Consider the following 26,499-nt stretch of genomic DNA (forward strand, 5'->3'; position numbering starts at 1 on the left):
TCTATAAAGCTTTAAAAATTAGTATAAAACTCCTATATTGTTTTAGAAAGAGACAACCTCTTCTCCCTTCTCTTTCCTTCCAAAATCACTCACTCCATATTCAAACAAATCTTTTATTCTAGAAAGGTAAAACAAAACATGAATCTGTAAACAAATTATCTCCAGGAACCTCTCTGAAAGTTAGTAAAGATCTATGAATAACAGAATAACTTACTGGAGGAAAGTAAGTGCCTTTAGTACTTGAAGAACTACTGGAAGATGCTCCAGTGACATGGGCCCTGTCATATGGCGGCCCACTGCTCCCTCCCATAATGCTGAGGGAGCTGATCACAGATTTTCCTCGAGACATCCCTAAAGAAGAGCAAATATGTATGTCAATATTCAATCCTTGAAAGCAAACAGAGAAAAGAAAGATTAAAGAAAAAAAGCAGGGAGGATAACAGCGGTATCAGTGCAACTCCTAAAAGCAAAACTAATCTTTTCAGTATTAAGAGCAAATTCAGTGCTCTTTGATTGAGGAACAGAATGAAGACTGTCAGGGGATAAGCATGTTGGTTTTGTGTATCAGCTACTGAACTGCAGGATCTGGCACTTAGCTGCACTAAAGCTGCATGAAGAGAACCAGATTCCTTTCACTTGAACATCTGTAAAAGACTTGAGAGAACAGGCATTCAGGCATCATTTCCGTGTCTTGGAATAAAACACAAAACTGACTCTGACCACAACAACTAAGCAACTGAAATTTGAGCAAAAGAGAGGGTTTTTTCTTTTATTTCTACGCAGGTAAGTAAGATTTTGCTGCTGGACTGAATCATGCTTCCATAGAGTCCAAATGGGAAACAGACAGGTATGTAATTGTGCTTGAAATAATGCAAATTCTCCTTAAAGACTCTATAATGAAAGCAGGTTACTACAGAAAGTAAAGAAATTTGGTGAATTCTTGTAACCCTGTATGTACTAGCCTCAAAAACACATATGTCCTAACTGCAACCTGATGGACCCAGAATCACAAGTTACAGTTCATATTTAATCAATACAAACAAAAGAAATGAATACAAATGAAGTACAATGTTGCAGCCAAATCTTATTTTTTAATCAGCAGTAACATCGAGCATGTGAATTGGTATCAGAAACTTCATTATCAGATAATGAAATAAGTTGAAACCAGTTATTGCTGGTCATTTCTGACTTTACAAGAAGTTTCACAAGTATAAAGATCTAGTCTACAAATCTAATAATTGTACAATCTTTAAACAAAGTCTTATGAATATACCTCCATGTACTTTACCATGATCTGTCATGACACCTTGCCAGTGTCATAAACAGAGGCTTTTGCAGCAAAAAGGAGAACTCCTATGGTATGTATATTTATTTGAACTCATGGTTCTGCTATGAATATGAATGCTTGTGGATGGCATGGAAAAAAATAGGAATTTATTGCAATGGACAGCAACAATCCTCAACTGTCCTGTCTCTCAGTGGTTTGGCATAAAGAATTATGCTTCTGGAACCAATGTCTCCTATGCATACATGCACAGTATCCTCAGCCATAACTATGTGAGCCAAAGAGAAAAACAAGAAACATGGTGTTTACTCACCAGGAAGAGACCCTGACAAAGAGCTTGGGTGAGGCACATAACCAAGAGGTACAGAGGCTGGTCCATGTACCACATAATCATTGGTCATTGTCTCTCCATCTCCCTTCATGCGTGGGCACAGCACCCTCTGGCAAATGAAATACATTGCTCCAACCACAAAAAGTGTGAGGATTACACCAATGATGGAGCCTATTGTGTTGTTGGGCTGTGGTGCAGGCTCCTCTGTCGTGTCTAGAAGGAAAAAAGTAGAATTATACCGTAGAAGCTAATCCAGCTTCATACATCAACATTAGTTTTCACGATATCATTCAACAGCCTCCACTTCCATAAGCAGATATCAGCTTTCAAATGAATTTAACCTAGGTTATCAGTCTGCTTAACAGATTGAAATTCACTGTTCTGAACTGCATAACATTCACTTACACTGAAGAGTAGAGATGATACCAGTAATGAATTTTGGGTTTGCTGCTATGTATTTAATTACCTAACCCATTCCACATCTATCCCACACTAAAGGTTACAGATACATATTCGGATCAGCTTTAGAAGTGCCACTTTGTAAGGAATCTGTATCTAAAGTAATTATTCAACAGCTAACATTATCAGCTTTCCCTACAATACCAGTTCTAACCAATGACACTTATGGGAATAAATGACAACTCCCTGCCCATGCTTAATGAATTTGACAAGAAAAGCAGACTTAAAAGAATGTTCTAGTTACATATTAGCCATTATAGAAAGCCTTTTCCTCAACATATTTCCTTCCTCTAAAAAAACAATTCCACACTTTAACCAATCTGTCACAACAGAGATTAGTAAACACACTTCTGATCATATTGGAAGAAGGATAGTGACCAATGCAACTTTACTCCAGTGGGATTTTATATCATAAAAACAAAAAATGTCTGAACCATAAAAAAGATAATTACACACGTCTGTGATAAAGTTGCTAATAACTTTCTAACATGATAGCACATCTCTTATTACTCCTTAAGATCAAGGCCTTGCATTTTCAAGTCATGTCACCTTCTGATAAACAGACCTCCAACACAAGAAAAGATGTCACTTATTTACAATTTCTTTCAAAACACCAACAGTGAAAATGAACTTTCAAGCTGGAATTCTAAAGGCAGTGTTTTTTTGAAGAATCCTGGAGATTTCAAGATAGGATGTATCACATTACAAATCATAAATCAAGCTCAAAATTACATTTTTTTAAGATGCCAAGGAAATTTTAGAAGGCTTATTCTGTAAACAGAGTGCTGACCTGATTCTAAAAGCACCTGCTACTAATCTTTGTACGGGAAAACCATGAAGCAAAACAGTTTTATATAAGAGCATCACACTGATAGAAAAAGAGTTTTAATACTGCACTTTCTCAGCATATAAACTCATTATAATAAAACAAGCCTCTCATTTCTTTTAAAACTTTACAGAGGTATGTGAAAAATTTAACTAGCCTGTTCTGCCTCAGAGAGGATTAATTCAAAATACGAGTTACGTCTTTGATTCCTATTCTACTGCACTTAAGCATTAATTGCATCACAACATCCATTTTGGGTACAATTCAGAGTTAAAATTAACTCACTGAGAAGGTAAGAAATAAATTTCAGATAATGAAATCAAGTCTCAGGTTTTGTACTTACAGCATCCTTGCTCATCTGAGCTGTCACTACAGTCCAGGTTGTGATCACATTTCTTGCTTTTACCAATGCACTGCCCACTGGCACAGCGGAACTGATTGGTCAAACAAAGCACTGGGAAGAGAACCACCCCACAAACCAAGAGTCAGTATCAAAGATTTCTACTCTTTAAAATGATTAAGGAACGTAGATTCCAAAGCATACAATCAGGAATATCTTGGGAGACCTTAGTCTGCTGTTAGCTTCATTTCTTGAAGCAGTCAGTGGCATATAAAAGTCCTCATGCTAAGCATGCAAAAAAGAAAAAAAAGACACTGGACCCTACAAGGAAAGGTCACCTCAACTGACACAAATCAGATGCAGAAGGCCATTGAGAACATAGGCACTTATCACAGGACATGGTTATGGCAAAATTACTTTAATTACTTTACTTTAAACATATACTATAATATAAGCAAGAATAATTAAGTTATTAAAAATAATCTGCCAAACCACAATGTTAAAATTGTTTAAGAAAGATAAATGTGGTTTCTCAATGCCCTTGTACACTTCTTGTAAAATGGAAGACTCCTTGATCATACGACAATATATTTCACTTGACATTATGTTTTAAAACTGAAATGAAAGACAGAAGATAAATCTGGATCTTTGCCATTACACTCAAAAAATAAACTACTGCTTTGGGAAAAAAGGTGCTGCAGACAAAGTACTGGCTGCTGCTGTTTACACATAGTTTTGCCCCCTATTTCACATAAATTTTAAATTCTTTCTGATTTCAGTTGAATTAAGAAGTTAAACTGAACTGCATTCAACCTGAATAGTCTAAATAACAGGGACACTATGAAGATGATAAACAGCCCCGGTTCCAATACCTCTAGTCACTGGATGATAACTGGAAAACTAACCTGCACAAAGCATTTTCAGATGTCAGCATGCATCTGCCTAAAAATCATCCTTCATCACAGAGGAATTTCTTTTATATATTTTTGTTTGAGCTGGAGCATATTTTTTGGAAAGAAATTCATCCTTCATTCAAAGACTCTTAGACAGTCTCTTCAAAGAAACTGTACTGAAAGAATATATGGAAGAGGCATCCATTCAAGCTTATAAGTTGTCCCAACAATTCCTCGCTACTTGTGCAGTGAGGAAAAGAAGGCCAAGTATTCTAATGTTTCACTTGATATAGTACTAGGGTAGTTCAGACTCCTTCAGCATAACCTCTCCCTTCCAATACAGCAACAAAAATTCCCTAATTCTCATTGTGTTGGTAATAGCAATTCTCTCCGTAAGTATAGCTTAACTGCTCTCTCTTACTGTATACTAAAGTGGACATCTCTGGGAATCTTATCTATCTCTCGCTCCCACTTACTGAAAGAGGTTTACTCCAAAGTTACCAGGTTTCAAAGTTTGAAATACACAATTTTTTAAGAGTACTTTCCACAAACATAGCTTAAACTACTGTGCAGGACATGAGCAGGTAGAAAAACAAAGGAATGGAGCTGTGAAATAATTTCCCATTCAATAAAGCTGTGACATAACAGCAGAAATTCAAATCCTTTGGAATCCTATACTCTGCAATAGCTTTGGTAACTTTCATAGCATCCCATGTACAGTTTTGTTTCTATCATACTTTGAAAGATCCTCTGTACCTTCACAGTTCTTCTCATCTGAGTTGTCCTGGCAATTTGCTTCTCCATTGCACCGAAGGGCACTGTCTATGCATTGTCCACTTTCACACTGAAACTGGGTGTCTGAGCACACTGGGCAGTTTTTTTCATCACTGTGATCTTCACATTCAGTGAAACCATCACAGCGCCAGGCCACTGGGATGCAGTCAATCTCACCTGTGAAACAGGTGAACTGCTGAGGGGAGCATGTTGGAGGTTCTTTAAAAATCAAGCAAACAAACAAAAAGTAAAAATTCAGGTGAACAATCAGCAGATCACAACAGTTAAGGACAAGTATAACTTAGCTGCTTTGATATCAAGAAGCTGGTAAACATGCAGCATCATAAGGTGATTTCCACCCCCCTCTGTCTCTATAATCATTTGAGCAGGTCTTGAGCCTCACATGACAGTTGCAAGGTCATGTCAATGGAGTCTCGTCAGACAAAGAAGAAGAACAGAGAAACATGAACACTAAAAACACAATTCTTTTCTTCCCACCTCAGCCTCTTTTATCCTTCTCCATAGATCTCCAAAAGTCTTTTTTTAAGGTCAACGTACTTTTCCTCTACTCCCCCTTTCCTGCAGCACCACTGCATACACAGTTAATTGTTCACTTTCTTAATGCTCAACAGTCACTGTATAAAAAACATTAAGAGGACGTAATGTGCTGCAGATGGATGTGCTGTGACTCAATGTCTAGTTATGTGCCCTCGACAGTTCTGTTGAGTCAAAATTCTTCTAAAATGACAAGAAACTGCTCCATCTAGTTGTCTTGCTATCTCAACACAGCTGTTAGCTGTTATTTAACATTCACTACTGTAACTGTTAATCTCAGGCAGTAAGTAAGCATGTATTCCTCCCCTCCACCCTTTTTTTTTAATTCCCCCTTTCTCCCTCTCTCCTTTTTGGCCTGGTATTAAACTTGCTCTTTTATTAAACTAGAGAAAATGTCTGGATTATGTTAGCTCTTGTTCCATTGTGAGACCACACGTTGCCTCGATGCCAAGAAGATTGCATAATAAGCCCATTCAGTATGTTGGCACAAGGGGACTGAAGTACCAAAGTGCCTTTCCTATTCCTATCCCCCATTTCAAGCACAACCTTGGAGGCACCAGCACGTAAGCTACTGTGGTCATGTCACCATGGAGGAGGCAACTTGCCCTTCTGAGGCTGCAGTTCAGAAAGAGGTGGTGAATTTCAGGAGGCAAGAAAGGAAGAATTAAATGGCACAGACAGTAGATGGGGCGGAACATAGCAGAATGTGAGAGCCTACCATTAGCTGAAAAACAAGAACATGCACAGTGATACAAAAAGTAATAAAAAATTATACAATAAAAAAAAAATCAAATTGAAATAATTCAATTGACTTAATTAGAAAGTGTGAACAGAAATCCTCGTTCTACAGTCAGCTAATGAAATTATCTTGTCCTTTTACTCCTCAAAACTTGCAGATTTAGCTCATTGGACTGAGGCAAAGAGGTGAACATGTAAAAACATGTTACAACACTATCGTGTTACTTCTGCTCAGAAGCTGACCCTAAACGGGAGACTTCCCCACCCAGAAGCTGCAAGCTCAGCAACTCAGAACATGGGAAGGACTTACCTCCACAGGACAGCTCATCCTGCAGCAAAACAAGGTGGACTGGACAAGAGCAGCGTGTGGTGCCATCGCCCTTCACAATGCAAATGTGTGAGCAACCACCATTATCTTGAGAACAAGGGTGCTGTCCTGTGATTTTAAGAATAAGACAAATAGGGAGTACAACTGCAATCACACTTGTGAGGATAAGTACATGAGATAGTGTTGTTTTATTCCCTGCTCCTTCTCAATTTCCTCTACTTCAGGTACCCTGCAGTAATTGGTGGAATCTGGAAAAAGCCAATTCAGATTTACTTTCTAGTAATTCGGTAAGTCCTAAGACAAGAAATCCCCACCTCTTTTCAAATCTTTCAGTGATCTCACAGGACTCTCCTCATTACTCCCTTGTCAGTGTGGAGGGCATTTCTAAAATCAACTCTGAAAAAGTTGTGATTCATTGTATTATTTTCCTTTACACAAATGATTATTTATCTGTGACCTAAAACACAGAATCGCATCATATGGCCTTTTAAGCTAGTAAACAATACTCAAACCATTTGCTCTTGTGTGAGATAGAATAAGCTCTTCAGAAAAAGAGCAACAGTAGTAATAAAAAGGTGTCCTGGGTTCCTATCAAAAACCATTTTAAAAAAGTAAACTTTTCTAATTAATGAATTCTGATGCTTTCACACTATATCCAAAACTCAAATTAACATGCTCTAGATAAATATGTCTCTTCATTTTAATGTTTAATAGAGACAACATACTTTCCTTGGAACTCTTGACAGATTTACTGAGATTAATAGCAAACAAAACTAGTAGCAGTCTGCACTGATGCTTTAATTAAACATCCCCAGACATCTTTCTACATATTTCTTGAAAGCATACACTACAGCCTATTAACCAGGCCTATTTTGTCCATGAAAACTAGCTCCCTTCATTTCAAGTGGGTGTGTGCAGGGAAAGCTATATCCTGGTAAGCAGAAATTTTTTTAAAGTGCACACATTAAGCACAAATTGTTATTTAATATACATTTCCTTTGTGCAATGCAGTGTCCACCATTTAGTTTCAATATGAATTGACAGTAACAAAAATTTTTTCACTTTTCTTTCAAGGCTGTGCAGGCAAGTAGCTAGTCCACTGAAATATTTACAGCTAGTAAAGGGCCTTCAGGACTCCAGAAGGAGTAAAGTCCTAATAGTGACAGCTTTGATACTCTGCATCAATAGTCAGCCACATCCATAATCCAGAAAATCCTATACTAGGAGTTACAGTATATTCCCACCGTGCCTATATATGCTCAAATCCCAGGTACTTGTATGGAAGTAACAACAAAGTTGTCAGTGCAACAAAATATGATACTGGATTTGTGATAGTTTGCATGTCTACTGCCAACCACACTAGGGAGGCAAACAATACTATTCTAGCAATATAAGAGATGGAATGATATTTCTGGCCCCTTTGATTCACACTGATGTCGATCAGTATAAGGAAAAGCAGGCTTCATCTCTCTTAGTCATTACCTGCCTCCAGTCCAGGCACTGTTTTCACTTGCAAACAGGAATTGTACTTACTGTATTCCTGAATGTTAAGCTCTTTCACAGCATGAATGTCGCTGAGTTGTGCAATACGAGCTTGGACTTTTGTACGTCCTTCTCGACCAGTCATATCAATCTTTTCAATCATCTGCTGTTGTCTGTCAATCCAATACAGCCAGTTCTCAAATACAGTTAGTCCTACAGGTTGCAAGATGTTGGAATCTTCCAAAACAACTCGGTTAGCACCTGCAGAAGGAAAAGAGTGGTTTAGCTCAACTGGAATCAACCAAAATACTATCACAAATATTTTCTATAGTGTTTACATCATCATTTTCTACTACTTTTACACTACTAGTTAAAGCCATGTATAAAAGTACATGCAATCTTGGGTCCTGTGATGTAAGACTGATGGTTTGCAGGCACATGATCTTTCTTTTAAATTATTTTCATCAAAAGACAGTTCTTGTGCTTCAGATACATTTTCTGTATTTAGAAACTATATGGAGCTGGGGGCCCAACTCTCATGAGACTACTCAGCCTTTTATCAGTGCAATGGTAATTGTTATTTCTTTTCATTCATCTATTTTTTTTAAACTGCTTTGTCTTGGCATTCAGCAGGGAATAAGAAGACATTATTAGCTTGAGTTAACAAATGCAAGATAAAATACAAGTGAAGACAAAGTAATTAGTACTTTTCACACAAATTATGAGATTAAGGTAAACATTTGACTTTTGACTTCTTCATATTCCTTTATTTCAGCTACGTTATCTTCACAAATATTTTTGTGCTAAATTAAGAACATTCCATTCTTTCTAGCGAAGACTTACTTTCTTCAGTTCCCTCAGCAAACATCAGCACCAGTCAAGAAGCTTGACACCTCTGAAAGTATTTGCTGACCTTTATGCTAGATTACCCATGGGTTACAGTCCATATCAACAGAAGACAGCCCACAACTATTTCAGAAGTAATATCAAAAACTGCCCAAAGATGGTGAAGGATTCATAACTCACATGCAATGGTCATATGGTCATTAACACTCAAATATTCAATAAGGTTTATCAGACTCTGAGCACAAAATTACTCACAAACATACAGATTTTGCTTCAATTCTGAAATGCCGTAACAATATTACACAGTTCAAAATTAAACCAGAGCTTGAAAATACACATCCAAATCCTGTTGTTTTCAGGTATCTGAGCTCACTGCTATGCTTATTTTTATTTTTAATATAGCAGATAATAGTTTTGCTTATGTTCTCCCACAATATAATTTTCAACAAGTTGTAATATTTTTTTCCTGTAAAAATATACTAGTATAACTAAATACCACAGAAAAGTTATATGATATCTGTACCATAGTCATACAATATACTGTTATGGAACAAAATACACCTATTTTATGATTTTATAATTTTCTCAGGGTCTATCCCTCCATCTTTGGCTTGCTGAAAACTATAATCAACAGTATGCCAGGAACTGCAAACAAATTAAACTACAAAAAATGTATTATCTCAATTTTACTAAATGCATATGGAACTTTTAAGCATTTAGCAAATGGTAATGTCTTAAGCAGATCATGGAGATTTTAATCCTCACCTACACAGGGCTCTCATTCACCAATTTGGAATAACACCAGCAATGATCTGATTAAGAAATAACATTGATGTATTCCCAAGGAATCCAGACTGATGAAGAAATTAATAGCCTGAGTGATGCAAGGCAAACTGAAGATCTGCAACAGTCTATTAGCCCTCATGAATATGAGTCATCTTATAGGGAAAAGGTTAGAAACAGCAACCTGCATCTTTAAGAGAAGAGAAACTAAGCTGAGAAGTGGGGAATATGCAAAGATTACAGGAAAGAATATAATTTAAACTAATTATATTAAACTAAACTAAACCTTGACCTACCCAAATGGAGTCTGCACATACCCTGCTCTACTATGCTCATGTAAATCAACATGGCATTTTGCAAAATGCTCCTAAAGCTCTGAAGCTTAAAATTTGCTCTATATTACTGTTTTAATTTTTCTTTTTAACATTTGTGACCAAGTGTAGCTGACTATTTCTGAATAAACTGAGACACTGAAATCTCTCCTTTCATAAACCAACAAGAGTATCTGAACCTGTCTCATCCAGATGCTAGCTCCTTTTATTAGGAATGTCAGGTGAAAGGGAGATGTTATTAAGAGTTTTGTCTCCTGGCATCACTATTCTCTTTCCAGCAATACCCTTAAAGACTTACAAACAAATAAATACAAAAATCAGGACACACCCTTAGCACATTCTATTTCCAAATAAAAATGACTTAGTTCTAGAATCATTAGATATTTCCAAATCAGAAAAATTATTCTGGAATAATAATAATAATAAAACTAATTTCCAAATAGTTTCCATGGTCAGAAGCTAACTTCAGTCATCTTTTTGTAAACGACCCTTAAGTATGTGAGGAATCTTCAGTAGGATGTGAGGAAGCTTCAGTAGGAACTCTGATTTGGGCAGTACAACTGATACCTAACTGAATGCCCAAAGAATAGTGAGTGAAGGATTGTATCACATGAAGGCATTCTATTTCTCCTTCTCTTTATGAGTACTGGCATCTACGCTGTCAGCATAGCAGGAGATTGTGAACATTTTAAAGAAGATAACACATGCAAAAAATTACTTTGCCAGTCAAAAGACTCTATTAATCAGCATTCCTAAGTGCAGGAATGCATCTCGGCAGTTAGCAATTTATCATGGTGATTATAGCAATCTATTTTTGGTTCAGAAGCCAAAAAAACAAGAGGGGTTTTGGAAAGATTTTTCTTAATGTTCATCAAACTGGGGAGCTCTTACTTCATGACATCAGTAATCCAGCAGTGATCTTCAAACAAAACAAACATGGGGGAAACGGCTGATATACCACCAGATGGCTTGAAGGGACAGTGCACAGAGGAAAGAATTAGGCTCTTTTCAGTGGTGCTCAGTGCCAGGATCAGAGATAATGGGCATAAATTGGCACACAGGTTGCCCAGAGGCTGTATTCCTTCTGAACACCAGGAAGCAATTCTGTGCTGTGTGGGTGCTGGAGCTCTGGCACAGGTTGCCCAGAGGCTGTGGAATGGCCTCCTGCAAGATGTGCAAAAACCATCTGGATATAGTCCTAGACAACCTGCTCTGGGTGACCCTGCTTGAGCAGAAGTGGGACAAGATGACGTATCCTCCTGAGGTCAGCTTATGCCTTGTGTTTTAAAACACAAATAAAAAAATCAAGGTATCACAGTTCACAAGCAATCTTGAACCTTCCAGTGACATATCATGCAAATCATTGGGGAAAAAAAAAAAAAAAAGTAAGGTTTGCTAAACCAACAAATATGAAATACTGAAACATTTTCCAAAACAAAAACTTATTCTTGCAACTTAACAAAAGGCTGAAAACCACACTGGTGTCAATGGGATTGCATGCCTCCACTTTGAATGAAGGTATCCATGGAATACTCTAAACTACCGTTATCTGGCTAAGTTTTCAATTTCACTCACGGATTGCAAAGTATATCTTCATTTTCTTATGTATTCAGTGATAGCTGAATAACACTCAGTAAAAGTGTGTTATTCAGACTGGAGCTGGACCTACTTCAGGGGAAGTAGAAATTCTGCCACTGACACCCTCAGGCAGTAATATGAGGGGGGTTTATACCTCAATATGTCATAAAGAGATGGGTAGGTATGTGTTCAGCCAACTTGAATTACAGTGAATTACTATCCAAGTCACAAAAGACAGTTGATATGATCCACCAACTAGCTGCATCTAACTAGTAAATAGGAGTTGTCTGTGTCTCTCTTACCTAGTCTAACCGCACAATTTTGCCTCTTCTCTTGCTCTAGTTCTGGTTGCTTGCTGGATCAATTCAGCTTTCCATATCAACAGAATACTTTTCTTAGTTTCTCTTTTTCTATATTGCTGTTAGCATATAGTTTTGCTTATATAGTAAATAGAGCTAAATCAACTCATAGTGGACAAGCAGCATAACCAATATTAAGGAGCAGGCAAAGAGAATTATATGGCTGGAAGGACTTCTTTTTTGCCTTTTGAGAACAGAAAAGTGTTAAATCTCACTTTATTCTTCTCACATTATGTCCCAAAAAGGACAGACACATCACTGATCTGCACACCTGCTGCTTTAACTCGGCAGGAAAGACTTCTCCATAAACAAGAAACTCCCAATTTACAGATTACTGTACCAAAATGCCTATAAAAAAAACTACTTCTCCCCTCCCCTTTCCAAAACTGCAGCAATTTATTTGTGAGTTAACATTGGGAAATCACACACAGGTCTTGCAGTGAGAAACTGAAGTAAATAGCAAGTATAACAATTAATAATGCAAATCATAGATAGAGGCACAAGACTGTAAAGGCAAGTTGGATGAATCATACGCATTCCCTGGCTGGGAATTGCGGGAGCAATTATAATCACAGGTACAGACTGTCTATAGCAGGAAGGAAAAGACAACACCTTTCTCTACATTCCCCCGCACCCACCCCACACAAATGAATCACTGAATTAAAGTGCTACTCTACCTGAAAGGTCGCTGCTTTCAATTCTCCGCAGGTCTGAATCAGCCCAGAACAACTTGCCTAGCTGGCTGTCAATAGCTAAGGCTATAGGCTTGCTTAAACCACTGAAGAAAAGGACCTCTCGTTCAGTTCCATCCAATGCTGCTCTCTCAATTTTAGGAGACCTTTCCTGCAGGTTGGTGAAATACATGTATCTGGAATAGTAATGATAAGAGGAAAACAGTTTAATTGACCTTCTCATATTTTTGCTATATGACCAAGGCATTTTAACAAATGTTACAGTTGCTTTTATTCAAACAAACAGAAAACAGCAGTTTGATTCTTAAAACCTTAAGCCTGAATTTTGCCATATCACTATTTCTGCTACTTACCCTTTCTCTGGATTCACCACAATGGCCCTGGGTCTATCTTGATCTCCTTTGAGCACCACTCCCATGGGTCTCCCATCCAAGCGTGTCACATTGATGACATTAGTAGCTTCACAGGTCCAGTAGATGTAGCGGCTGTAGATGTCAATGCTCAGGTCATAAGGCTGCATGTCTAGGTTCTGATTGGGAACTGGACTTGTCACAACAGTGAGGCTCTAAAAAGGAGAGAAGAACAACCCACAGAAGAACACTTAGCCAGATCAAATGCAGGCAATTATATTTGCTACAGATGTACCACATCGAACTATTGCCAAGGGGAAGAAAAATGCAACCAAAATATTATCATAAAGTACGAAACACACAGGACCAGTTGTTCCATTAACACTTTTGATTAGATTTAGTGACTTAGTCCTGACAGTTTGTTTTAATGGCAATCAAGCGGTTGCAACACACAAGATTCAACAAATTTGACTGAAAAGTCCAAATACCCTCCATGTTGGAGATTCAAGCTGAATTTCCCTGCCTCCTCCCCTTTCTTGACAACCCTTAGTTTGGATAGACCCAAATCCAGACTGTATAGCACTCTGAAATAGAAACACCTACATCCCAAAGCTGCAAAGAAGAAGATAAAAAAAATACTGGCAAAGTAAGGCCAGACAGACTCTACTCCACCATCACTGCCGTCAACTTGAGAGAAATAAAATAAAGATGAACATCTTTAATGGGATTCCTTCCCATTTTAATTAATGGGAAGGAAATTGCCAAGAAAAGGTATCAGCTAACAAGTTCTCATACCCTTTCATTTTCTTTTTTTTCCTTTTTTTTCTTTTTTTCTTTTTAAATTATTTTAAATGCATAGTCAAAGTCAAAAATGAACTTAGACTCTGTCAAAAAATTTGAAGAGGATTGTTAAAACACAGCCTAAGATAACCTTTTTGGAAAACTTCATGCTTTTGACATAAGTAGCCTCCACTCTCTCATTGTCAAATTAAACTTCACTGGAAGGTTTGCCTAGCTTTCTTTTTTGGCTTCTCACCTTTATGAAAGGGTGTGTCTAAAGTCCTGAATTTGTTTATCCTGCTAAAGCTGGCTTGCTACATCTCTTACAGGTCACAAGTTTCAACCTTCCCTCGTGTCTCTGTGGTTGACAACAGCTCCCTTCCTATCCCCACCAGAACCTAGGAGGCTTTAAATACAGCCTTATACTGACAGAGTCCCAGCCCCTTCATTTCAATGTCAGTGTTTCTGTCAATGTTTCTGTGCCCTTCTCATTTGTAACTTTTCAGTCACTCTCTTGACACGTTCATTTTCTACCAAGAATCTTCATGACTCTCACACAGGAGTGTCCAACTGCCCCCAGCCAAAAGACAGAGATGTGCAAATAATGCATGAAGAACGAGAGTATCTTTAGGCCAGCCCCAGTTTTCCATGTTTCATTTCCTACTGCATCTCCCAGTTTACCGACTGAAAACTCCATAAACTCTAGATGCCACTTGTTTTACCAAGTGCCAGCTGATAACCTACCAGAAATCTGTAGATCTAAATTATTTGTGTATCACCATACATTCTTGGGTATAGAGCATCTTTTAAAAATTCTACTGCCCACAGTGGAATTCCACTGCCACAGGTTACCTGGCTGCCATCTTCCTGTGCCTTCCGAATGATGTTCTGGCGTGAATCAATCCAATACAACTGCTTATCCAGGGGGTCATAATCAATGGCTCGAACATTTCGGAGGCTATGGATAGGAAGTATGATATCTGGACTTTGCTGCTCATCTATCACCATGCGATTAATTGCATTCTTCTGACTGAACAAAAGAAAGGTTGTAGGAGCTTGATGGGTTAAAAAAAAAAAATGAGAGGGAAAGGGTTACACACAGCAATAATGATGAGTATTTTTATGCTAATAAAAATTACTTTATAAAACACAATGTCAAATATTTCATTCCTCTTCTCCTCCTTTGAAAACAAGCAAAACCAAAATCAAACAAAAAAAATAAAGACAACCCAAGTATATCCAAAATACAACACAAAAAAAAACCCCCTTTGATTAGTTTGAAAAGCCTTTCAAAAGATTATTACAAAAATCTGAACATAGATGTGATTGGCAAAGATAATTTTATAAGTTGCAAGTCTAGTAAATGTTAAGACTTCTGTCAAAATTACCTCAACAGTCAACTATACCTCTCAAGCAACAGTCATTTCTCTTTCTAAAGGGATGCCAGGAAAAAACAGCTCCACTATTTTGAACTTAAACTTTTTGCTAGGTATGCAAAAAGGTTTTAAGGTTTTTGGTTTGGTTTTGGTTTTTTTTTTTGCAATTTCTCTGCCTGCAGAAGAAGCTGATCAAAACGCAGCAATGGCTCCTTATTTAGAGGTCACAAGGATCAGAGATTGCCATTTGGTGGTTCCATCCTGTTACTGCAAACCTTTTCTATCAGCACCACAATGGAACAACAAACAATTCATAGCCTATGTGCAGGTTGGGTTTTTGAAAGAAAAAAATTATTTTCACTCTTCTCAGATTTATCTATCTTGCTTATTCCTTGGTGCTTATCTAAGAACACTGACTGCATTCAAAAAAGCACCAGATGGCTTTCCAGATGACCAGCAAAAATTTCCTGGAAAAATGATACTTGTTCTTATATATCTGATGTTTGATGGTATTATCAAGTGTCAGAAAATAAGGCTTTCTCATCCTCTTTAACTGTAATTTAACAGCTGTATCTAGCAGAAAGCATGTAAGGCATAGGTGTTTATTACACTATTAAAAAGAAATTATTCCTCAAATTACATAACTGGGTCAGAAATGTGTAGATGTAGTTAAACACCTCTCCTTTTACACAGTACTTTTTTCAGGAATGGTCTACATGGAACCACTGCTAGTGCAAGACAGCACAAGAGTGAGCAGCCAGAAATGCATCCTGCAGCCTCCCTGAATTTTGTACAATCAATTTGCTATAGCACAAGTCTGGAGAGATTAGCAGTGGGACACTGTGCTCATTCAATCCAGCCTGTAAAACAGGTAAGGCAAGGGAAGGTAAGCAAAAGCCTTCCTGAGAACAACATCACCTTTCTTTGTTACTCTAGGCATACAAATTTATCTGCTGCTGGAAAAGAACAACAAAGAAAAAGAGTGCGTAAGGAAGTTTCCTTGGTAACTAACACTGAATTCTAACTTCCTAAAACAACCAGGCCTAATTAAAAGTATTTCTGCTTTCTAGAAAACCTGTATTCCTCCTCCAAATGTTTCTGCAAAAATTTAAGCTTTTCCTCTTAGCTCTAAACTGTAGAATAAAACACATAAAAAGCAAACAAAACTTTATACTGAATGTGTAGAGCAAACTAACAGATTGAAAAGACATCAGTATTTTTATCAAGCAGCTAAGAGATTAATGCTAAGGAAAAAAAAGCTTAAGGTAAAACAGTGCAGACAAATATACCATCATAAGAACCTAATATTTTCTATTCTTTTCTCCAGAGAGTCCCTCCCACTGTCTAAGATCGCCAGGCTTCCTACTTTGAATTGATGGCTCATTATAAAGACTAGCAGTAAACCTTGCCCCACATCTCTGAAACAGTACCAATTTCAGAAATCACTTCCCAGTTTTCATCATTTTCTCTCCAAATTGCCACATAATTTAACTATATTTTAGGAGGGCAAATGGAGCACAATGAGCACATCTCTTGTGTAATATTGCATTCAAACTTCACAACACAAGGTAGGTCTGATAAGATACCAGATCTAGTGAGTTCAGTGTGTCCTTTCTGTAATTAGAATCTATGCATATATGAGCAGGGTGATCCAGAATGGAGGAACTGGTCTCTAGACAGGGCTTGGGATAATAATAATAATATTCGGGAATACGTAAGCAAGTAAAACAGGCAAGGGAAAGTTAAAATGATTCATGCTCCAATTATAATGGCCAAGAGTAAAATTAAATTATAAGCAGAGAAGCCTAAGTCTCCAATTACCTACAAATGAGAAGCTGGAAAGTTACCAGATTTGAACATGGCAAAAGGAATACTCCTAATGCACTATGAAAGACTGAACCATTCTGAAGGGAGACAGTTTAGTTTGTTCACAACTATTTCCTTTATTTTTCTTCTTCCTTTCCTACTTTTCTCCCCATTTGCATTGAGAGTGCTTTCTCACAGGAAAACATCATTTTGCTATTTATTTTCCACTGGAAGTCAAATTCTTCCACTTATAACAACACAGTAACCACTGGAGTGGTGTCAGCTGTGCTTCTATCTTGTAGGAAGATGTGAGAATGTTCACATACAAAAATCCAGGTGTCAGGCAAGCACCTCTTGTAACTGAAAAGGTAAGAAGGAGTACAGAACACATTGGGGGATAAAGCAGGCTTCTCTAAGGAGCACGACTTTCAAACAAAATTATGAGGCGGCATTCATGGAAAAGCCTACCCTGCTTTTGGCTTGAAAACAACAGTTTTAAAGTTGGATCTCTCTACTCAGGCATAATGCAGATGAGATACAATCTGTCTCTCTGTACCACGAATCTCTTAACCCACCAACTAATCTGAATGACATCAGTGGAAATCAGCCATCCAGCATGCCTGCCAAAGTTGTGAGTGCTTCACTGGCAGCCAGTTATTGAGAGATGGATAAATTATTTGGTTAGAAACTAATTACACACAGCCTGAGGGGCCTTGTGGTTCATATTCTGCACAACAATGAAGAAAAATGGGACTTGGCTGCACTGAGATGAGAAAAGTGAAGTGCTGCAGAGGCAGTGGGGCTCAGCCTCTCCTCACTGGGGAAGGAACTCACCTTTGGGGGTAAGAGTAACCTACCACAGCATCACATCAACCAGCAAACAGAAGTGCTACAGAATTAAATCTTATCCCACAGGAAGGCTATGCAAACTCCAGCACACACTGAATTACCACACATTTTTAATAGCAGGCAAGATTAGAAAGAAAAAAAGAAAAACAAAAAAGCAAGGAAGCACTTGATAAGGGTTGACAGATACGAAAACAAAAGCATGTCTGTCTTTCCCACTTACACAAATTTAGCCTGAGTCACTGAAAAGTTTCACTTGAGCCATTTTTCTCTTTTTTTACTGAGACACTGGTGTGTTGCTAGATTTCCTTTTTCCTTTTAAGTTTTTCCCCTATCCTTTCAAGTTAGAAGGATTTCAGTATTAAAAAAAATATACTTAAAAATGCATACTTTTATTGCATTTATTATAATAAATGATAAATAAAATAAATTTATTGCATCTTTATCCAGTCACATGCCCTGCTCTTTTTGAAGGTAGAGAGGAAACCAAAATTTTTTCAAATACACAACTAGTATTAGAAACTAGAGTTAACTTGGCCTATCAGCAAGGCAGGTTTGACCATCTCACCTAAAAGTAAAACCCTTCTTTCCTTCAAGTACCATGCTTGCATCCTTTAGTAAACATATCTGCCTCTGTATTTCACTTTTCTTCGTCATCACTTACCACTGCAAGTCCTATTGTCAGAGTTCAGGGAGTAGTGAGCAGGGCACCCACAGACAAAACCACCAACAGGAACCGCTAAGCAGAGATGAGAGCAATGGCCGTTGCTAGAGGCACACTCATTCCAGCCTGCCTGCCTGGAGGAATGGAAGACCAGGATGTCCATAACATAATCCAAATGCCCTTGGATGATAGTTCTGTTCTGGCCGCTTGTCTTGTTGGCTCGTTCAATGCTACGCCGGCTCCAGTCTGTCCAGTAAATGTAATCCTGATACTGAGTCAAGCCAAATGGGTGAGGCAAGTCATCAGCTATAATCTCACGGTCAAGACCTGTTTCCAAAAATGAAGGGAGAAAAAAAGCATTAGTATTTTCAAACAAAATGGATGCTGGATAATGCTTTAGATATATCATATGCACAGAAAGTTAAAAGATAGCTACTATTTCACTGTTACAAAAGTAAATTATAAAGCAATATACAATACCCAAAAGGCCATTCTGAAGTCTCAGAGCACAAAAATGTGTTAATTCTGCTTGTAACTCACAGAACTGAACACATTCTACTAAAGAAAAAAGTTTCAGTCTTAAAAGTTATGAGGGTTCTCAGAAAGATTCTATCCTTTCTCCTCTTGAAAGGAACAGCATCCCACTGAAGGCGACATTGTATTCCCACTTTAGCATCTCTGGCACCACACACAGGTCTCTGCCCACTGCTTACAGAGACAGAACTGTTACGAGCTTAATACAATTCTACACTGTATTAAGAACACTCAGAAACTCAAGGTAACAAACAGTTAATAGTGTACACTGTGGGAAGATTGAGACCTTAAGAAACAGGGTATTGGGAAGGAAGATTTCCACCACATTGATTTCAACCATTTTATTACCTTTATTACCTGGAATCTCTTGTTGCCTAGTCACAGAAAATGAATGGGAGACTATTAGGCAGGAAGTCATTCCCTCTTTGCTCAGAGGAGGATGTACAGTTCTGTACTTTGCTGTCACTGGCCACAAGAAAGGTAAAATTTTAATTCTATGTCCAGTTCTACTATACATTGGGGAGAACTAACCCAGCCTCAACAGCACACCAAAACACATGAAAGGCTGAAGGAAAGCATTTATATTACATGTATCTCCTAGTAATGCACTTCCCTGTTTTGATTTTTTTTCCTGCTTTGTTCTACTACTGGGAACATACTATTTAAAGACAAACTCTTTTAATCTTAAGTAATGGCTAGTGATAAAAATAAGTGAATTTGAAATGCAAAGCAGTCTGCTCCCATGGGTTCAAAGGTGTTAAAAACACGATGTGGGCAAAGCTGATAGGATGTGAGTCCACAATAGACTACGCTGTGATAATGAAAGAACAAAATATTCCATCTCATTTTAGCTGCAAGAAACAGTTTATAAAACAGTTACACAAACCCTTATATGAGAAAGAATACCTCTGTACTAGCCAGGAACACTCTCCAGCATGCAGAATAGTAGGAAAAAATTACTGAACCCTGGGGATACCAGGAAAGTTTAAAATCAAATTGTATTAAATTACATTGTGAAAACTAACCAATAAGCTGTTGGTACCTTAACTTTTTCTCTGACTTTCTAGACATGATTTGGTATGTATTTGACAACAATCTTCAGAGCAGAAAAACAAGACTCCAAAAATACAAAATTGACAGCTTTGTCCTACATATAACTGAAAACACATATAGTTTGTAGAATTTAAACTGTGAGCAACTATTATTTATAAGAAAATAGAGGCACCACTATATATACGCATTAGTTTTAGAAGCAAATATTGAAGATGTGTGGGTTTGGGAAAATCTATTTTTGTCTTAAGACATTTATCAAGCAACAAAATGGGCTGTCCAGGACTCTGGAGCTCACCTAGCATGTTGGAGGATTCTATCAGGTTGGTATCCAGGTCAGTCCAGTACAGTCGTCTTTTAGCATAATCAATAGTTAGGCCGTTGGCACGTCCCACATTTGGTACCAGAGTTGTCCGCTCACTGCCATCCATAGAAGCTCTATCAATCTTTGGTTTACCGCCCCATTCAGTCCAGTACATAAACCTGATTGAAATGCCAAGGAAAAAAAAGTTTAACAAGAAAAAACCAACGAACAACTCAGGGGAAGAAACTAAACTAAGGAAAAATCCTTGGAAAGAGTAAAAGAAAACAAGACTTGTAAATCTGAATATTTAATAGGCCCCATTACAATATATATATATATTTTTCCAAAATACAAACAAGAAAATTAGACAGGTTTTCTCAAAATGCTTCCAATGTTATTTTTTCCACTTGCAGATGAGCTTTCACCACCAAGTTTTGCATTAAAGCACTTCAGTTTTAACTAATCCATGCACATCAGGTAGGAGGCAGAAGACTGGAAGGGCATGTTCATCTACACCTGCTTATTTAACAAGAAGCTTTCCTTAGCACTCAGCTTCTGTTTTTATTCTCTGTCCATCAAACTCAGGAATTAAAAAAAGGAAGAAATGCACAGTACTTCTGTTAATAAGCTCATCTGCTCGTAACTAAGTCAATCAGCTATTCAACAGCATGCTTTGCTGAAGGCAGAGTGAAACAACACTGCATGTATTGTACATGTATTGGCTATGTATTCACATGCTTATGTGGCAGAAGCATAGATCTACGTGTGTTTACATTTTCTTTAGGCACTGAACAGTTAAAGGGCTGTATATTTGACATTTGGTGTCAAGCAGCTGGTCACTTCTTCCAAAATGTAAAGCCAATATAATTTTTAAAATGAGACATAACTGGTCAATCTTAACATCTTTAATGACCTTAGCAACAAGCAGGTGTGAAATTTTTTTAATTTAAACCAATAAACAGTGGGAAAGGTTGCTCCAACACTGACCGTCAAATATGCTCTCTTCAGACACCAGGAATATTTATACATTTTTCTTTCTAATATTTAAAAATTTTGCAAGTTGTGGACATCATGAACTCATGTGTTAGAATTACCTCCACTGTAGCAATGCCATGAAAACTTGCATATGAACTACAGTGACATAGTTGGGCTCTAGAACAAGAGAAGACACTGGTCTAAAATTAAACTAAATTGTACTGACTGTGGAGAAGATCATTGAAAAATCACTGAATTGTACTAATCCTTGGAAAAAACTGCTCTCAGCATAGAACTTGAATCAACTGTAGAAAGCCCTTGTGCCAATTAACCAGATCTAGCAATCTGGTTTTGGATGGTCTCTGATGTACCAGGAAAGGCAGTCTCTGGCATATCAGGGCTGAATCTCATCTCTGTGTCCCACTGAGGTAATAGCAGAACCTGGTTCAACTAAGCATGAAGACAGTTGTTACTTCCTTGCTGAAACTAAGGAGAAGGAATAGGTTTTCAGGACGCTGAGTTTTCTGTATCACTGTAATTCTGTCAATGTCACTAGAAACTGATAAATTCACAGCAGCTGAAAATGGAATTCCTTCATTTATAAAATAATGTCTTAATTCCTTCATTTGTGAAATAAGAATAATACAGTGCTGGTATAACATCAAAAAGGATCTGTAGTAATTAGTTAATGTCAAATGAGCATTTCATGGTAGAAGAGCTCTTTCAGAAGCTAAATAATTTTACCTTGCCCTGTTCCCCTCTTCCTCTCCTCCCCCAGCTTATTGCCTCACTTTTGCTGTTATACCTGAATGCAAATGAGAAATTTCTCCACAGGAAATCTTCACTTTGATGAAAGGTAGGTATATAATTGTTTGTACTTTTTCACTATCTTTGCTTCACTTGTCCAGATTGACAAAAAAGGCTCCCTTATCTAAAGAAGCAAATTGTTTTCTTATTCTCAGACTTTAAGTTTCACTTGCTCACTGTCAATTTAAATCCACTAAAATGTTCTTTGGATCCTAACTTGTAAAAAAAAAAATAATAATAATACATTTTTAAAGGATCCTCATTTTTAAAAAGGACAAATATTTTCTTTTCAACGCTATGGCCCTTTTCTCATTAATGAGTTCCATAAACCTAAATCTACTTTGATTCTGTGGTTAATTAAAAAACTAAATGTAAATCCCTTTTTAATGAGCTTCCCTGATTTTCTGTGTAATATTCTTAATGATTATTCAGGATATTAAGAACATACTCTTTCAGCCCTCATACTTTAAACTACCAGGTTATATTCCCCAGCTCAATTCTCTCAGGATTTATACGCAAAGCCTAACTAACACGCCCTAGAGGAAGCATTAAGATGTTGTTTTTCAACGTTCATAAACATAAAGTTAAATTAGCAAGTTACCCCTCTGCAGGATCCAGTGCCAGTGCCCGGGGACTGTCAAGATCTTTCCACACCAACACTTGGCGATGCTGGCCATCCAGCTTTGACACTTCGATGCGATTTGTTCCAGTATCAGCCCAATACAAGTTCTTCCCCAGCCAATCTACAGCCATGCCTTCAGGGTAATCCAAGCCAAACTCTACAACGTGTTCCAGTGCGCTGCCATTCATAAATGCTCTGCTGATGGTCTTTGGGGATGTAAAGATACACAGACAAATTAGAAATTTTACCAATCTGTCATTGGGCTGGTTGTTCTCTTTGTTGCATTTTAAGCATTTTCAGATTTTAGGCATCTCATAGGAAAGAACATCATACAATGTGCTACTTATTTGCAAGGCAAACAATGCTGCTATTCAGAAGTAATGATTTACTATACTCTGTGAAAGTATTCTTTGTCAATTACAATAGTGGTCCACTGGGGAAATAAATGGGATAACTAGTATGGTTCAATTAAGCAGTCTACATGCCAATGTGACCTTAACTTGGTGCCAGCTCTGAGAGGGAAATATTTTGGCTCTCCCAGGACAGTACAAAACCATCAATGCTACAGCATGGAACAATATTTAAAGCAACCTAATGAGAAAGTTCAGGACAGAATAGCAAACAGATGAAAACAAGATAATGGCCAACTAGCTCAGCAGTGTAAATGCTTTAGTACTGATGGTTTAATTTAATTTCAGTAAGCATGATTTCTTCCAGGTCTTTTACTCAATAGACTTCTTATAATTTTCACTGTAATCAATCAATCTACAACAGCAAATAAAGCCAGAATTATGTTTAGGAGTTTAGGCATTCCATAATTTACTATGACCAAGTATAAGCCTGAAAGTAAAGGAATAACATCAGTATGGTATAAAACTATACTTTGTGAACACATACTCCCTTTTTTTTGTCCTTTGTACTCCTCTCTGCACATACTTCTTATACTTCTAACACATCAGAAGTTAACAAAAAGTTTGATTTTTGGTTTACTTGTAAGTTCAGGTGCTGCTAAATATGCAGTTTGTGACTGCACACAGTGGGGAAATGTTTTTCAGTTTTCACTTTTATTACCCAGAAAAACTGATTGTGAGATCTTCCTTTCATTTTCATTTCAAACACACTCCAAATGAATACCATACCTAAATAGTTCAGCCAAGTTCTCTCTTTCGAACTAATTTAAACACTATGGTTTTTAACTTTTATGATTCTTCTGTTCTACAGATCCACAAGTTATTATTTGCGTGGGTCTCAATCCAAGTGCAAAAAACTTACTTTCATTAAAAACTAATTTTTAGCGCTCACACTTCTGACCACATCTACAGTCCACGAAAAACATGGTAAATAACTAGACTTGCTAAAACCAGAGGTAGCAGACAGACAATACGCTGGCTTCTGCCACTCTATGAGCTACCACATTTAAACCACTACTCTCAACCTTTTTTTTTTTAATTTGTTAGTCTAGACTCTAGCATTGATTTACTTGTAACTTGTAACACTTGTAAAACTTGTAACATGTCTTATGTGCAGTAAATGTGTGAGTTAATGAGCAGGTAAGACCTATTTTCACTTTCTGACACAAAACAGGACTTCCTCCCATTAAATATATGAGGGCTGCTCCAAAAGTAATGCTTCCTACTTTATTATGTTGTTCCCTGATATCAAAGGCAGATGTTGGCAGTATGACAGAAGAGATTGAACCTTCCCACAAATATTCCATTACATTTTGTTGCTGTATGAAAGATGGCAGCAGACAGACAGTCTGACAAAATGGTACCTTGCATATGAAGCAAAGGTATGTCACTGTGAGGGGCTGAGTGTTGCTTTTCAGCTGTAGTGATAGCGAGTTACTTCTACTGGTGTGGATTTTTATGAGCCCAGCAGCAGGCTGTTATTCATCACCAGTGAAAACAAATAGCTAATGGTGGTGAATACATTGCAAGATAGTGTTTTGTAGCTGAAAATTTGCTCTATCAAAGAGCGTGGTCTTTGTATCTATTGTAGTTTCCATGGAAATAAATAGGAGGCATTACTTTCAGAATGACCTACATATGTGACAAAAAATCTTTAATCTCAAAAACCTCCTGCTGTTTGGTACTCTTCTCAGCTTTCTGCCATAAAACTTCATTTTTGCAAACTTATCCTTTACATGAAATGTGCACATTAGATTTAAATGATTTACATGAGAGAATGCTTTCCTAGTCAGAACCAGCTCTCCTACCTATCCCTTGAATCTTGTAAAACATATTTGTCAATCCATTCTTATCTATTTCAAAAATCTTCTAGCAAGTTAGTAGCCAATTCAAAATATCTTCCATCTCTACCTTCAATGAAATATCAGTCCAGTAAATTCGATTGTCTGTCACATCAAAATCCAGAGCTGAAGCTTCTTTAACTCCAGTAAGCGGAATAGCAACATTGTTGTTGTTTGTTTCTAAAGAGATTCGTCTAATATCTGCTCTCCGAGAAAACAGAAGGAAAGCTTCTGGGACGATGCAGGTCTTCATATCATTGATGAGCTCCAAGCCTATGGGACAAGCACAGCGAAGGCCTTGTGGTCTGTACAGACACAGATGGCTGCAACCACCATTATCCTCTGCACAAGGGTTTGTACCTAAGCATGCAACACAAGGAAAAGAAACCATTACAAATTGTCTTCATTTGGAAGACAAAGTCAGACCTCACATGCATCAAAAACAGCATGAGCCCTTTAAGAAATAGAAGTCGTTTTCCACCTTTTGTCCTGAATGAATTTGTTTTTGTTTCTTCTCATCTTTTAGAGGAATGTTAATCTACCTGGCTGGAAAACCAGCACTTCTTTTCCTGAAGCTGTGAAACAAACCTAGCAATAGGGGATGAGATCAGGCCTCAAGCATTGATAATACTGATTCATAGCATAAGCACAGAAGGGAAGGCAAATACATAAGAAAACAAGTGCAAGTCCTGTCGCTTTTAATAATACACTGGTCTAATTATGTACCCCATTTGCATACTTAGGGATGGAAAATTTTGAGACTATTTCCACATCCACTTAATGGCCTCTTCTTTCCAGGACGCTAGTAAAGCAGCTCTTTGCAATATTAGCACATACACCTGCATACGCTAGAAATTCACCTGCCATTACCAAGATCAATTGGCCAAGCAGCTGGAAAGAGGGCTGTATTTCAAACACATGCACCGTCAAACATCTTCACATAGCAGCAGTGCAAAGATACACCTCAACTACATTTAACTAATTCCTTGGGGTACAATCCAGACGTGGCACCAAGAAACTGAAAGCCTTGCCCACATGGCAGCATATTCAGGGAACGTGACAAGTTCTGTGATGCCACAGCTCAACTGTATCAGTGTTTTGAAAACCAATTTGAAACTGGATCCTGTGTTTTCATTCCATAAATACCACAGAGTATAACGTACTTCTGGCTGTTTTTAAAAATGATTTTACAGTATTCATTTGAAAAACACTGAACAGACTAAAACTGGCTCATTCTTAGCTCTCGCTCACCAAGAGCATATGTTCAGATTGCAGGATGAATACCTACTACAGCTACAACTCCAAAAACAGCTGGGCAAACCTAACAGCTGGCTGTTCTCATTTTCCCTGATCCTCCTCTTCTTACTGGATCCAGGGGTGTTCAGACCTCAGAGATGCTGCAATTACCTAAGCAGGAGAATGGATGGGAGTGTCATGGAAGTTGGGAGTGTCTGTTTTCTTTGTCTTACTATTCGGCCAGCTTAGAGAACTGAAGCACCACACAGAAGACCTACCACACTCCTTCAAACTGCA

The 26,499-nt window shown here is 37.6% G+C and overlaps 1 protein-coding gene across 5 annotated transcripts in view; it reads right to left on the bottom strand.

Annotated features, from left to right (window-relative positions):
* The window catches only part of LRP6 (LDL receptor related protein 6), a 132,461-nt gene that overhangs the window by 9,742 nt on the left and 96,220 nt on the right, over positions 1 to 26,499 (bottom strand). For 4 of the 5 annotated variants that reach the window (XM_031603192.2, XM_090147710.1, XM_090147712.1 and 1 more), the window contains 13 exons: positions 25,037 to 25,326; positions 22,695 to 22,921; positions 20,306 to 20,490; positions 18,424 to 18,750; positions 14,584 to 14,786; positions 12,955 to 13,166; positions 12,587 to 12,777; positions 8,063 to 8,272; positions 6,512 to 6,637; positions 4,891 to 5,127; positions 3,245 to 3,355; positions 1,599 to 1,829; positions 215 to 351 (listed from right to left, as the gene is read on the bottom strand). In XM_031603192.2, the coding sequence (XP_031459052.1) occupies positions 215 to 351; positions 1,599 to 1,829; positions 3,245 to 3,355; positions 4,891 to 5,127; positions 6,512 to 6,637; positions 8,063 to 8,272; positions 12,587 to 12,777; positions 12,955 to 13,166; positions 14,584 to 14,786; positions 18,424 to 18,750; positions 20,306 to 20,490; positions 22,695 to 22,921; positions 25,037 to 25,326 (2,687 nt within the window). The remainder of the gene's footprint in view (positions 1 to 214; positions 352 to 1,598; positions 1,830 to 3,244; positions 3,356 to 4,890; positions 5,128 to 6,511; positions 6,638 to 8,062; positions 8,273 to 12,586; positions 12,778 to 12,954; positions 13,167 to 14,583; positions 14,787 to 18,423; positions 18,751 to 20,305; positions 20,491 to 22,694; positions 22,922 to 25,036; positions 25,327 to 26,499) is intronic. The other variant, XM_090147700.1, reaches the window with a different exon arrangement.

This window comes from Phasianus colchicus, chromosome 1, assembly GCF_987193195.1.
Source record: "Phasianus colchicus chromosome 1, bPhaCol1.hap1.1, whole genome shotgun sequence".
Lineage (NCBI taxonomy): Eukaryota > Metazoa > Chordata > Aves > Galliformes > Phasianidae > Phasianus > Phasianus colchicus.